This window comes from Perognathus longimembris, chromosome 21 (genome assembly GCF_023159225.1).
Source record: "Perognathus longimembris pacificus isolate PPM17 chromosome 21, ASM2315922v1, whole genome shotgun sequence".
Taxonomy (NCBI): Eukaryota; Metazoa; Chordata; class Mammalia; order Rodentia; family Heteromyidae; genus Perognathus; species Perognathus longimembris.
In genome coordinates, this window is record NC_063181.1 from 7,079,964 (window position 1) to 7,093,142 (window position 13,179).

Here is a 13,179-nt window from a genome sequence, read left to right on the forward strand (position 1 = left end):
ACTGAGACAGACAGACAGACAGACAGAGAGAGAGAGGACAGGCTGGTGTGGTATTCGTCAATTCCTCATGCTGGCTCTTGGATCCCAGATGCGAAATGCAAATGAATTTAGATGCACTCTCTCTGTTTCGACCCTTAATCCCCAAGTCAAAGTCAGAATAAGAGAAGCATCTGCTTCACCCCCTCCCCTTCCTTTCTAATCAATCTAGGAAAATTAAAAGTCAGAGCTGGGGAAATGAGTTTTAGTATATTGGCCTGGGAACTCATTGAACAGATACCATATTGACCGTTGTCCAGCTGTGTACTACGGACTCAGCCGTATTTGGTAGGGAGGACAAGATTACAGCAAATCAGCAAATATAGATCCCCCGACCCCAAGATTTCAATTAGTGTCTGTTCCTTTCTTCCCTCAAAGATGCCACCCTGTGGGTTTTGGTCACAGTGCCTTTGACTCACATCTGACAAAGCACGAACAAGTCAGTCGTTGGGGTAACGCTGTGTTCTAGAACGCTCCTTTGAGATCCTTGTAAAATGTTCCTTGAGCTTAGCTTATTTGGTTCTTCCCACCTTTCTGGCAGTTTGGAATCAGAGTTGATTAACCACAGAGAAGTGGGTAGGGAGAAGGGAAGCTCCGAGGGGAACAATGCCTCCCTCCCATTCTACTGCTTCATGCGGGGGCCCAGTCCCCCGCCAACAGACCGCTCAGAGTTTTCAGTGCCGCTGAGCAGTTGCCTTCCATCCCTGTATTCTCCACCGCACACAGAGTACTGGCCCCACACAGGCGATCTCTCCAAACGTCATTGGGCCGCGGAAACAAAACTGGGAGACCATTTTAATTTTGGATACCTTCTATAAGGCAAATATTAATCAGTGTAATGGGCAAGAACTTGGCTGGCAAGACAGAAGAAAAACCACTTTGTAAATTGCAATCACCAAGGCAGATCCAAAAGCCTATCTGTTATGCTAATGTGATTTGGTACTGCGGTTTATTCAATTTGTAAGGTAAAGCAAGGCTGGAAGGGGCAGAGCATCTTTTCAAGTGTGTGTGTTTCTCTTCTAGATAATAAAACAATAAATGCAACTGTTAGTAGAGTGACATGGAGCCTGTATCTGGACAGAGATTCTCTGGTGCAATTTTCGGTCCTTATAAATGAGCTCAGTTGATGGATGGCTATTTCCGAAGGCCACTCATAAAATAAAAGTGCTGTCTTCCTTGCTTTCTGCCTGTGATGCTTTGCCTAAACTTCCACAACATAAGTTACTTTTCTTTTGTGGGATTTGAATATTTTCAACTTTGATTATTGCAGCATTTTTTCCCAATAAGTATACCCATTTAAACTTGGCAAGAAAAAAAGAATGAGCTATTTGATTTGTATCCCATATTCCAAACCAGGCTTGTCATAGCAGAAGCTACGAACATTTAGCCAGACCGGGACCCAGCTCTATGACCTGTATTCCTAAAGTCTTTGAACTTCATATTTTAAAAAAAATTGTAGCATGAAAATTATTCTCACCTCATCAGGGCTCTGTGAAGATCAAATGACCGAATGCAGCCCAGTTGCAGACTGTCTCCGCTAAACCTTAACCACCCCATCTTTTAAGAGGAGGATATTTTAAATAGGCAACACGTGAGGACTTTGAGATGACCGAATGAAACTAAGAGAATGACCTTGTCCAATGCTTGGCCAAGATTATTGAACATATATGTATACTTAGCAAATGCAAATTCTCCTTTCTCTTGTCTTCTTAGGTTAGAAGATAGCGACCCTTAGCTTGACGGCCTGGCACAGTGGCTAGTTCTGTCGTTCTGCAGTTCCTTTGTCCATTTCCTTTCCATTTAGCCAGTTGCTCAGCAACTTCCTGGACTATATGTAAGAACTGAGAAAGATTTCAAAGGTGCCTGTCAACGCAAAGAATTTCCTTGGCCAAAATTCAGGTGGGTAAAGACTCTCTGAAATGAAGCTGTAGGTGAGCCTCCTGGCTTAAATACACCCTGGATAGCCCAGGCCTCCATGATTGGGATGAATGCAAGGGAAATGCTGGTTAAATTGCACCGGGAAAGCAGAGGCCTTTGCCATAGGCCTGGCAAATTCCACATCCACAGGGAATGAATGTTTTGTTTCCATCCCTGCTATTTCCTGGCTCATTGTCTGACCAGCTCCTTCAGCCCCTGGGTGTTTATTCTCTCTTTTCTTTCCTTACCTTATGCTCCCTGCTCAAGGAGGTCAGACACACTCCCCCCTCTACACCGGGTCTCTGTCCTTCTCCTCTCTCTGAAACCATCACCAGCCGCACATTCAATCTTAAGGTACAAGCAAGCCATCGTCCTGTCAGCATCAGCCCAACTCCAGTCCCCCATGGACGCTGGCTTCCTGTGATGGGAGGGAAAGGGAGGGAGCCGTCTCCAGCAGCTCCTTCTCCAGCAGACGCGCATTAGGCGTCTTTAGAAGAGGCCTCCCTGTTTCTGGAATTTCACCATGCGGAGGTCTGCCACAGGACAGGCCTGGAACGTGTATGTACAAAGCAGCAAGATGGAGTGAGAAGATGTCAGCGAACTGAACAGAAGAGGAAACCTGGGTATAGCCCTGGCTTTGTTGCTGGAAAGAGGAAGGGTTGAAGTCCCCCCCCCCCCTTACCTCCCCAGCTCTCTCCGATCCTTTTAATTTGGTGCAGGGCAAGTGCTGAGTCAGCTTGTCCCTCAGGACTGCTGCAGGGAGAAAGGAGCTTAGGAAGAAAGACACCAAAGCTAGGGGTTGAGCACCAAGGCCTCTATCTCCCTAGAGATATCTGCTCTTTTAGAAATCATCCTGGGGACACTGGAGGAAGTACGGACCACACAGATAGAAGCCTTAAAACAACTTGGCTCCTGATCTAAGAAGTTGAAAAGAAATCTGGCATATAAAGTATATTTCTAATAGTGTTCCATTAAAAAGAAACAGCATATTCATTCATGATCAAATTTGACCCAACTTTGGGAAGTTTTATTTTTTGTTTTAGAATTTTGTGGGTTTTTTTTTGTTGTGTTGTTTAGAAAAAAGGACCCAAAGTATTTATGTTGAAGATTAAGGAAAATAAATAAGTTATTATCCTGGGTTTTTAAACAAAGTCACAATATAAATAGCTCTCGATGTTTTTTTTAAATTGCAATATTGATCTGAAATTAATATGAGGCAGCGATGTAAGATTGCTAAAACGTTAATGCGATATGAGCAAAGGCTATCAGTTACCCAGTACTCATCCTTAACATCAGTGGGAGACAGACATTTCTTAGAGGGGCGTGAAGCCCGAGTTCACGCCTGAGTGAGGCACCTGCAGGGCGTGGAGCACGAAGCCGTCCACACATGTCTGCCTTCTAACCTTCGCAGAGTTCTCTGAAATATCATGTGCCTGTGGGTTTGTCTCTAAAGTGATGTGTGAGGTATCTACATATGACATACGTGTATATACATTCATAACTATATAACACTAAACATGTCTTAGGTTTCTTTCCTCCAGTGTAAAATGTAAATTCAATGAAATGAATGAGTCCTGGTATGCTGCTGTTGGCATCCTGACAAATACAGACACCTGCGGGGGAGGGGGGGTCACCCTGTTAAGGCACAGAACAATGCCTTCACCCCCCACACCCCAGAAGTTTCCCTTGTCATTCCCCAACCTCCTCAGTAACAATGACTGCTCTGAATTTCCTCTCCCCCCCCCCACTCTAGGTAAGTAAGCTTTCCCATCATGGACTTGCCTATCAACAGAATTATGCAGCACGCAGTCTGTATCCGGGAGTTCTTTCATTCAGTACCAGCATGCTGGATGAGGTTTATCACTGTTTATCACTGTTGTGTGTGTCACCCACCGCTGGATTCTTACTATGCTCAGGGAGTTTCCAAGCCCTTTGTGCTGTGAGGTTTCTGCATCCTTTCAGGCACACAATTCAGTCCCCCACATTGGAAGTGTTCCGTGGACATTTGGTGGCTTCATGAGTGAACACCCTCAGGAGGTATTTAACCAGTTGGTAAGTCACTCGAGACACAAGCAAGTTTCCCTTTTCTCTCCGGACAATCTCACGATGTCCAACTTACCTCGCACCAGGGTTGCACTCTCTGGTTTCAGAAGCCGGCGTGTGCTTTCTGGTAGAGATCCAGGGATCCGCCCATTTGCAGTTACTCAGCAGCTGCCACAGCCCGCAGCCTGCAGCCTGCATTCCACAAGAGCAGCAGCCGGGAGCTGCTGGCCAGGACGGTGGCTGGCGTCCAGCGGGGCTCGCAAAGGCGCCAGCCTCAGGCTTTGTCTGCCTAGCACAGAAATGCAAAGAGAAAGCCTTGCTTCCTCCCTCCCCTTGATTTCTGAAGACACACACACACACACACACACACACACAATCACACACAGGTCACCCAAGAAATCCAGGTGCTGCATGAACTATCTGGGGGCTCGTGAAGACCCAAACTGCAGAAGCAGCCCACACTTCCTTGCAGATAGGAAAGAACAGCCAGACGTGCAGAGTTGGGGTTGTTGGCTCTAGCCAAGACTGTTGTGACCTGGGAGAGATGATTGTCCCGGGTGGACTCTCTCACCTCAGACTGGTGACTGTGATGGAGGGCAGAGCAGGCCCCCAGGGAGGAAATACATTACCTTTGCTAGAATACATTACCTCCGCAGAACTAGCATTTAGGGGTCTGAGCCCATCGCCATCATTTCTGCTTGGAGAGCAGAAAGCTGCTGTCATTTTAATAGTGCATGCGTGCTGGGAATATAAACACACTTTTAATGGATTCAGGAGACATTCTGGTTTGTGCTGCGATCAGGATCTTCTGTAGCCGCACAGCACACTTGACAAAGCATCACTTTCTGAATGTGAGGTTGTAAAAATTAGACATAGTTCATATTCAAATAGGGAGCTGCCTTTCAAACATATTTCCCAAACCATGGAAGAGGGGCATGCAGGCTCCCTAGGGTGGTTGTCATGATATAGAGCAAGAAATAGGGAGGGAAGTTGTTCAACAAGGCACTCATTTCTTTTGCTTTTATCTTCATGTTTCTTTTGGAAGAGTTAAAAGATTTATGGCAAGTGTGCTAAAGTCTAGTAAGTGGGATGTTGGGTGCTAGTGCTATTTTTTTTCCTCTTAGTCCTTACTGCAAACTTTTAAGGTCACTTTTTAAAAGAACATCCATTTACCAAGTAGAGAAGGAAGATACCTTAATTAGAAAACAACAACACAGTAGGAGAGGTACTGGGGATCTTCTAGCTGATGAATGTGCTTGCTAAAGTGATGTTATTAAGTTCTGACTAAAAACCAAAGAAGTTGTATCACCGGTTGTTTTGTGTTTTACTAAGGGCATCTGTTTTTTTTATTATTTTATTTATTTAGTCATTAAATTTATTTATTGCCAGGCCTGGCGGCTTAGGACTCAGGGCCTGGGCACTGTCCCTGGCTTCCTTTTGCTAAAGGCTAGCACTCTACCACTTGAGCTACAGTGCAGTGCCACTTCTGGCCTTTTCTATGTATGTGGTGCTGAGGAATCGAACCCAGGGCTTCATGCATGCTAGGCAAGCACTCTACCACTAGGCTATATTCCCAGCCCTCACTTATTTATTTATTACATTTATTGTTTGTTGATTGATTGTGAAACACGGTCCTGCTGTGTATCCCAGGCTGACAGCCTGATCCTCCTACCCCTCTTCTGCCCCCCCCCCCACACTGCTAGGATTACAGAACTGTATTGCCATACCTGGCTTCATCTATTTTATTTGACATTGGGATTAGCATGATGATCCTACAGCATTCCTCTTCCCTTTCTTTCCCTTCCTTGATTTCCCCACCCTTCTCTTCCTCCTCCCCCCACCCCCCAGTATCTGTGCATACTGGTCACCCCAGAGGAGAGGCTTCACACACACACACAGTGCAGCCTGCAATGACCAAACCCCACAGGGACAGGGCGGGGTAGGGCAGACCGGTCCGTGTGGAAGCAGGCAGAGCTTTTGCGAGCTGAGGTGGCCACTGTGTGGCTTGGCAAGTGAACTAGCCTCTCTGGCCTCGGCCGTTTCCCCGGGAGTTTGCCCTGATTAGATAATGGGCAGCCGGGGCCAGCCACACGGGCGGCGGTGGCGGCGGCCACAGGGGCTTATTTCCTTCATCCCTCCTGGCATCAGCAGGTGGATGGCGGCTTTGGGGGGCACGGAGGCAGTTTCTTGACGATGAGGTGGATGGAGACCTGCCTGCTGTTCTGATCTAGGACAATCCCCACCCCCCACCCCTGCTGTCAGGAGGTGTGACTCTCCTGGCTCCAGCCTGAAGTTGCTCTGGCCCGCACCCCTACGTACTTCAGCCCCATGCTGTGCGAAAGGATTTTAGGATAATGAACTGAAAAGCCGCCAGTCGCCACGCCCGCCCGCCCGGCCCGCCCGGTCAGCTCAAAGCCTTCAGACTGACGTCACTGCAGAAGTAAAATATCCTCCGTGCGCGGTGCTCCGAGAGATTTGCATTGTGGCCTTTGTGGTGGTATCCTCCGGTGGCAGGTTTGGAGGAGGTTGCGTGTTCGGGAATAAGCAGAGGGGCAGGCTCTCCATTTGTGGGCTCCATCCCCGATTCCTGCGCTGACTCTGGGAGCCCTTAAGCAATGCCATGCTTGTGGAGAATATTCCTAAAGGGGAATGAGGGCACACACACACACACACACACACACACACACACACACACAAAACTTCCTCTGAAGAGACTGTCACTGTTGCAGAAAACACAAAGGCTGTCCCAGTCCCAGTCCCAGTTAAGGGGAAATCAAGTTCCAAGTCCCGTACTTCACCACTGTAGCAGGCGGAGAAAATGCCCTGTGGGCTCTCAGAGCCGAAGGCTTGGGGGAGGAGACTGCACTGGGAGGGAGGATGACTGGGCAGGACATTTAAAAAGCAGCGGGCTTCAGGCAGAGCCAGCCCTGGAGGGTCCCTCAAGCCCGCACCCTTCCCGGCTGGGCTCGGCCAGGCTGCCGGGGAGAAGCCGGTGGCTATGCCGGGAGCTATTCTCTAAGTCCGGCGGACGACCTAGAGCTTGGCTCCCCCCTGCCTTTGGCTCAGTGAAGGCCGGGGCCCTCCACCCTCCCACTCTCGACCCCCTTGCCCAGCGATTGTAAGGGCAGCAGAGGTGGGGAAGCATGGTTCCTCCCGCTGACAGCCACAACCAGTGCCCTCCTCCCCACCCCCCCCCCCAGCAGCACCTGCAGCCCAAGGCCGAAGCTGGGGAGAGGAAATGCTGATAGACTTGGGATCTCTGAGGGTGCCCCCTGCAAGGTCCTGGGAGAGGCAGTTGGAAGAAGGGAAGTGAGACAAAGCCCTTTACACGGAGCTGGATTAAACACACACACACACACACACACCCCTATATAGGTAATTAGATGCAGGAAAATACATGCCAGGATCACTCTCTAGCTCTCCGTTTCGCCTCTCTCTTCTTTACAGAAGCCGTTCCTTCTGCTGAGTCACTGAGGAAGGAGACATCAGGGTTAGGCAGGTGATCGGAAGCCATCAGAATAAAGAAGCCTAGGGCAGGAGTCTGCCGGTCAGCTTCAAGTCCTAGGAGGGTGTGAGCCCCCACCGAGTTACCCACCGGCACCCACGTTCCCCAAATGCGTTACATTATCCCGTTTAGAAGTCCCAAGAAAGTTTTCGGGACCAGCCTTTATGGGTGGCGCACAGGGAGAGGAATCCAGAATCGAGGGTGGGTCGGTTTGTTGGTTTGGTGGCAGAAAGGCCCTCATTGCATAAGCTTCCCCACCCCCCCCACCCCTTCCCAGAGACAATGGAGGCAGGTGAGGCGGTCCACTGTTCCTATTTGCAAAGTTACAGGTATCCTCTCAGCACAACTGAAAAAAAAAATCAGCAAGCTTCACACTACATGCGGTGTTGCATAAATAAACCGAACACTAAATGAAAACTCTTAGGTTATCTTCTGGAAATCTCTGCAGTATCTCCATGAACCTGGTGGCACTCCTAGCACAATGCCCTACGCCCCACCTGCCCTGCCCCACCTGTCAGGGTGTCTGGGTGCTTCCTAAAGCAAACCCCTGGGTTCCTGACCGCATCTGCTGCTGTTGTTATTACTATTATGAATGGGGGGGGGCCCTATTCTATTTTCTGTGGGCGCCAGAGCGAGAGGTCTCAGGGTCCGGTTTTCCTCCCGGAGAGACCACGCCCTGCGCTCCCCGCGGGCCGCTGCAGCTTCTGGGGACAATCAGCTCCCCGACCGGCTTCTGGAAATCAGCAAGCAGGTTGGGGTGTCACGCAGGTGTAAAAGGGGGAGGCCTCTCTCAGGACGCAGGTGGCGGCGTCCAGCCGGGTTGTAGCTTAGTACCGGCCTCAGGCTCTGCGGAACGCGCGGCTGCCTAACCACTCGGTCTTGGGGTTAGTTTCGCGCGTTCCCGGCTCTCCGTCATCTCCCCGAGCGAAAGCAATCCAGGCTTCACCCCCCCCCCCATCCCACCCCCAGATGGGGACATCTGGACACAGTGACCGGCGGAGCCACGGCCCCAAGCTTTCCAGACGCTGAAAAGGAACATCGGTCGCGTTGCGATTTCCCGGTGTGTGTGTGTGTGTGTGTGCGTGTGTGTGTGCGTGTGTGTGCGTGTGTGTGTGTTGGGACACAGGACCTAGGAGTGGAGAGAGGGCGCATTAAATTAAAAAAAGGATAAGGAAAAAGGGGGGCGAACTGAAGAAAAGTGCCTGGAGTAGCTCCAAAGGAATGCAGCGCTTCCCTCCGCAAACGCCGCAGATGTGCAACACTGTGTTTGTTACTCATTGCTACACGATCTCACAAGTCTCCCGGCCACCATAAACCACACCAAGAAGGTTGATTACTGAGGCTCCGGGCGGGCAAGGGGCGGGGGCCCCGATTGAAAAACCCCAGGGTGTCCGTGGAGACTGAGGTCCTGCCTTGGGGAGACTGAGGGAGCCAAGTGGGGGGGGGGAGGGTCGGGTGCAGACAGCAGGATCGGGGCTGGGCGAGGGGACGGGGAAAGGGAGCGATGGGGTGGGCGCGGGGGTCTTGGAGGAAGCAGAGGCCCCGGGAGAAGGGCGGCGGGGCCGCAGCTCTGCGGCCGGCCGGCCGCGGCTCACCCCCACCGGGTCTCCTGGCGCAGAACCCGCCCCGGGCTGCGGCAGCGCCCCGCCCCCGCTGGCCCGCGCGCCCGCTGCGTCACGAGCCTCCCCGGGTATAAATAGGGGCGGCCGGCCGGCGCCGAGCCGCACGCAGCCATCCATCCGCCCCGCTCCGCTCCCTCTCTCTCTCCCTCCCTCCCTTCCCGCTCTTCTCTCCGTCCAGGCCTCCGTCGCGGCCCGGGGGCCGGGGGCGCACGGCCGCCACCATGAGTTCCTTCGGCTATGAGCCGTACTACTCGAGCTCGTACAAGCGGCGCTACGCGGAGCCGCCCCGGGTCCACATCGCCAGCGTGCGCAGCGGCTACAGCGCGGCGCGCTCCGCGTACTCCAGCTACTCGGCGCCCGTCTCCTCCTCGCTGTCGGTGCGCCGCAGCTACTCCTCCAGCTCCGGGTCGCTGATGCCCAGCCTGGAGAACCTCGACCTGAGTCAGGTGGCGGCCATCAGCAACGACCTCAAGTCCATCCGCACGCAGGAGAAGGCGCAGCTGCAGGACCTCAACGACCGCTTCGCCAGCTTCATCGAGCGCGTGCACGAGCTGGAGCAGCAGAACAAGGTGCTGGAGGCCGAGCTGCTGGTGCTGCGCCAGAAGCACTCGGAGCCGTCCCGCTTCCGCGCGCTGTACGAGCAGGAGATCCGCGACCTGCGCCTGGCGGCCGAGGACGCCACGACCGAGAAGCAGGCGCTGCAGGGCGAGCGCGAGGGGCTGGAGGAGACGCTGCGCACGCTGCAGGCGCGCTACGAGGAGGAGGTGCTGAGCCGCGAGGACGCCGAGGGCCGCCTCATGGAGGCGCGCAAGGGCGCCGACGAGGCCGCGCTCGCGCGCGCCGAGCTGGAGAAGCGCATCGACAGCCTCATGGACGAGATCGCCTTCCTCAAGAAGGTGCACGAGGAGGAGATCGCCGAGCTGCAGGCCCAGATCCAGTACGCGCAGATCTCCGTGGAGATGGACGTGTCCTCCAAGCCCGACCTCTCCGCCGCGCTCAAGGACATCCGCGCGCAGTACGAGAAGCTGGCCGCCAAGAACATGCAGAACGCCGAGGAGTGGTTCAAGAGCCGCTTCACCGTGCTCACCGAGAGCGCCGCCAAGAACACCGACGCCGTGCGCGCCGCCAAGGACGAGGTGTCCGAGAGCCGCCGCCTGCTCAAGGCCAAGACCCTGGAGATCGAGGCCTGCCGGGGCATGAACGAGGCGCTCGAGAAGCAGCTGCAGGAGCTGGAGGATAAGCAGAACGCCGACATCAGTGCCATGCAGGTATCTGGCCTTCGGGACGGAGCCCGGGGTGGGGTGGGGTGGGGGTGGTGGGGGGCGGGGGCGTGCGGGGTGAGGGCGTGGAGGGGCCCAGGAAGTGGACCTGGGGGTGGGGCGCCTGCGCACAGGTGGGCGTGCCCCTTAGAGACGTAGGGCGTGGCCCCTTAGAGACGGAGGGGAGGGAGGGATGGGGGGGTGAGGTGGGCGGGGTCGGGTGGGGCGGGGCGGACCTCTGCAGTCTGTTTGGTGCAGTGGGTTGTCTGTTCTGCAGGAAGCACCCCAATGGTGGGGGCGGGGGGAGTTGGGCGTTGTCTTTCATCTGCAGTGACCTCCTCTCTACTGGCCTCCCTTCTCCAACCAGCCACTGTCTCCGCCTACGGGAGTATCCGGTCAGCAAACGCCTCCACTTCCAAACTAGCCTACTTGAGGGCTGCCTTCCCCAAGCGTTCCCACCCTTTAGCAGAGACACGGGCGCACAGTCAAGAATATTTAAGGCCCTTAGATGGTGATGGTTAGTCGCAGGAAGCCATTTATTATTATCATTTTTAAAAAGGCCTGTTTATCTTCTTGAGGAGTAGAAATCCAGATATGTAGAAAGCATTTTACAGAAACAAACTAAAAACCCTGGCTACTTTTCTATAAAGAAATGCATACACGTTTTCCAACATGACCTAGTTAAAGAGCTTGTGTTTTTCTATCCATTTTTAAAAATAGCCGTTTTATAATCCTTAGGTTGAAGACATTTTCAATGTTTCAAGTCTTAACTGTCTCCTCCCACGTTTCTTGAAGCTGTAATTTTAGGCAAGATAGGTTTTCTTTCTTTCTTTTTTTTTTTAACAACAAAGGGGAGCTTATTTATTTATTTGTTTAGAGGCAGGCATCTTGGTTTCACAGCCCTGCACAGCTATGAATGTCCCACAGTAAAATGAGAGAAGCAGGCGTTTATGCCTGGGTGTGTCTTAAATCCTCCCACAGGACACGATCAACAAATTGGAAAACGAGCTCCGAACCACAAAGAGTGAAATGGCAAGATACCTGAAAGAATATCAGGACCTCCTGAACGTGAAGATGGCCCTGGACATTGAGATTGCAGCTTACAGGTAACGTCACAGACCCCGGAGAGCCCCCGTCAGGACGCCTGAGAAAGAAAGATTCCACTCAGTCATATTGAGTCAGAAGCCTGGAAGAATAATAGCGAGGTGGCTTCTTGCAAGGAAGTATTTATCTTGGTCATCCTGAGTCTCATTCTCAATTTCCTCTTAAATTTGAAATCGAATAGGACTGTTTAGGGATTTGTTTTTTTGGCTTGGTTTGGGAGTTTTTGTGTCGATGATTTGTTAGTGCTTATGTGTTTCGTCTCCATCACCAAGCAACCGGCCATTTTGTCTTGATCATGTCTGGCTGTACTGCACTGGGGTGGCCTTAGGAGCTCAGAGCGAGTCACCGAACTCCCTTCTTGTGTTGATTTTCTTTTCTTTCTTTGAACCCCACTCTTCTCCTGTATCCCCAGGAAACTTCTGGAAGGTGAGGAGACACGGCTCAGCTTCACCAGTGTGGGCAGCATCACCGGCGGCTACTCCCAGAGCTCCCAGGTCTTCGGCCGCTCTGCCTACGGTGGTCTGCAGACCAGCTCCTACCTGATGTCCGCCCGCTCCTTCCCTTCCTACTACACCAGCCACGTCCAGGAAGAGCAGATCGAAGTGGAGGAGACCATCGAGGCCACCAAAGCTGAGGAAGCCAAGGACGAGCCCCCCTCGGAAGGGGAAGCAGAAGAGGAGGAGAAGGAGAAGGAAGACGCCGAGGAAGAGGAGGGAGGGGAAGAGGAAGAAGGTATCCTTAAAAACACGCCCCTCCCACTTTGTGTGCAGGGTTCAGAACTGTCACCAGTTGGTCCCAGAAGTTGACACACTTGCGTATCAAGGGAAAATGTGTTCACACATGAGGTTGCAATCCCCAGTAAAAACGGTGTGTGGGTTCCACATGCCTTTAGTCAGTGAGGTCATGGGTCAGATTTTTGCAAAATCTTCTTTGCAAATATTTTTAATTGACACTCAGAGAAAAGTCTCACTTTGGGTCTGTTTAGTACCATAGTTTGGTGTCTTAAAAGAACACAAAGAGATGGCAGGCGTATAAAAATGTCCAGGTTACCTAAACTGGAGGAGCCCAAACATTCAGTACTTTCAAGCACTTCCTCACACATATGCTGTGTGGAGAAGGCTCAAGAGAAGCCTTCTCTTCAGCATGTGCTTTGGCTGAATGCAGCTTGGAAGGGCAGGGCCAGCATGCTGTCCCTTGCTTCATCACGACAGGGCTTTTGTACAAGTGTGAAGCACGGCAGGGCCTTTGTACAAGTGTGTCACACCTGTGCTTACCTGGGTTTGGATACTATAAATTTTCTTTCTATGTTCAAACAGCCAAGGAAGGATCTGAAGATGCAAAGGAGGAAGAAGAAGGAGGAGGTGATGGCGAAGAAGAAGACACCAAAGAATCGGAAGAGGATGAGAAGAAGGAGGAAGGTGCTGGAGAGGAACAAGCAACAAAGAAGAAAGATTGAGCCCTCCTCCCCCCCGCCCCCTCCCCCTCCCCTACTTCCCTTAATTGTCCCTAAGAAGAATTCTCCCCAAATCAGATCAAACCTCATCACCAACCAGCCAGTTGTGTTGCAGATCCTCTAGGGATGAGGAAGTCACTATATGTATAATTCCGAGATGACTAGGTGGGACATTCAATGTTGTGCTATGAATTTTCCTTCTTACGCTGAGTATCTGTTAGCTTGCAGAGTGGCTTTCTG

The 13,179-nt window shown here is 52.1% G+C and overlaps 1 protein-coding gene across 1 annotated transcript; it reads left to right on the forward strand.

Moving 5' to 3' along the window:
* The first annotated feature begins 9,286 nt into the window (after window positions 1-9,286).
* Window positions 9,287-12,942, forward strand: Nefl (neurofilament light chain). Its single transcript, XM_048330815.1, has 4 exons — window positions 9,287-10,391; window positions 11,364-11,488; window positions 11,899-12,218; window positions 12,803-12,942. The coding sequence occupies exons 1-4, from the start codon at window positions 9,345-9,347 to the stop codon at window positions 12,940-12,942; spliced, it is 1,632 nt and encodes a 543-aa protein (XP_048186772.1). The 5' UTR covers window positions 9,287-9,344.
* The last annotated feature ends 237 nt before the right edge of the window (window positions 12,943-13,179 follow it).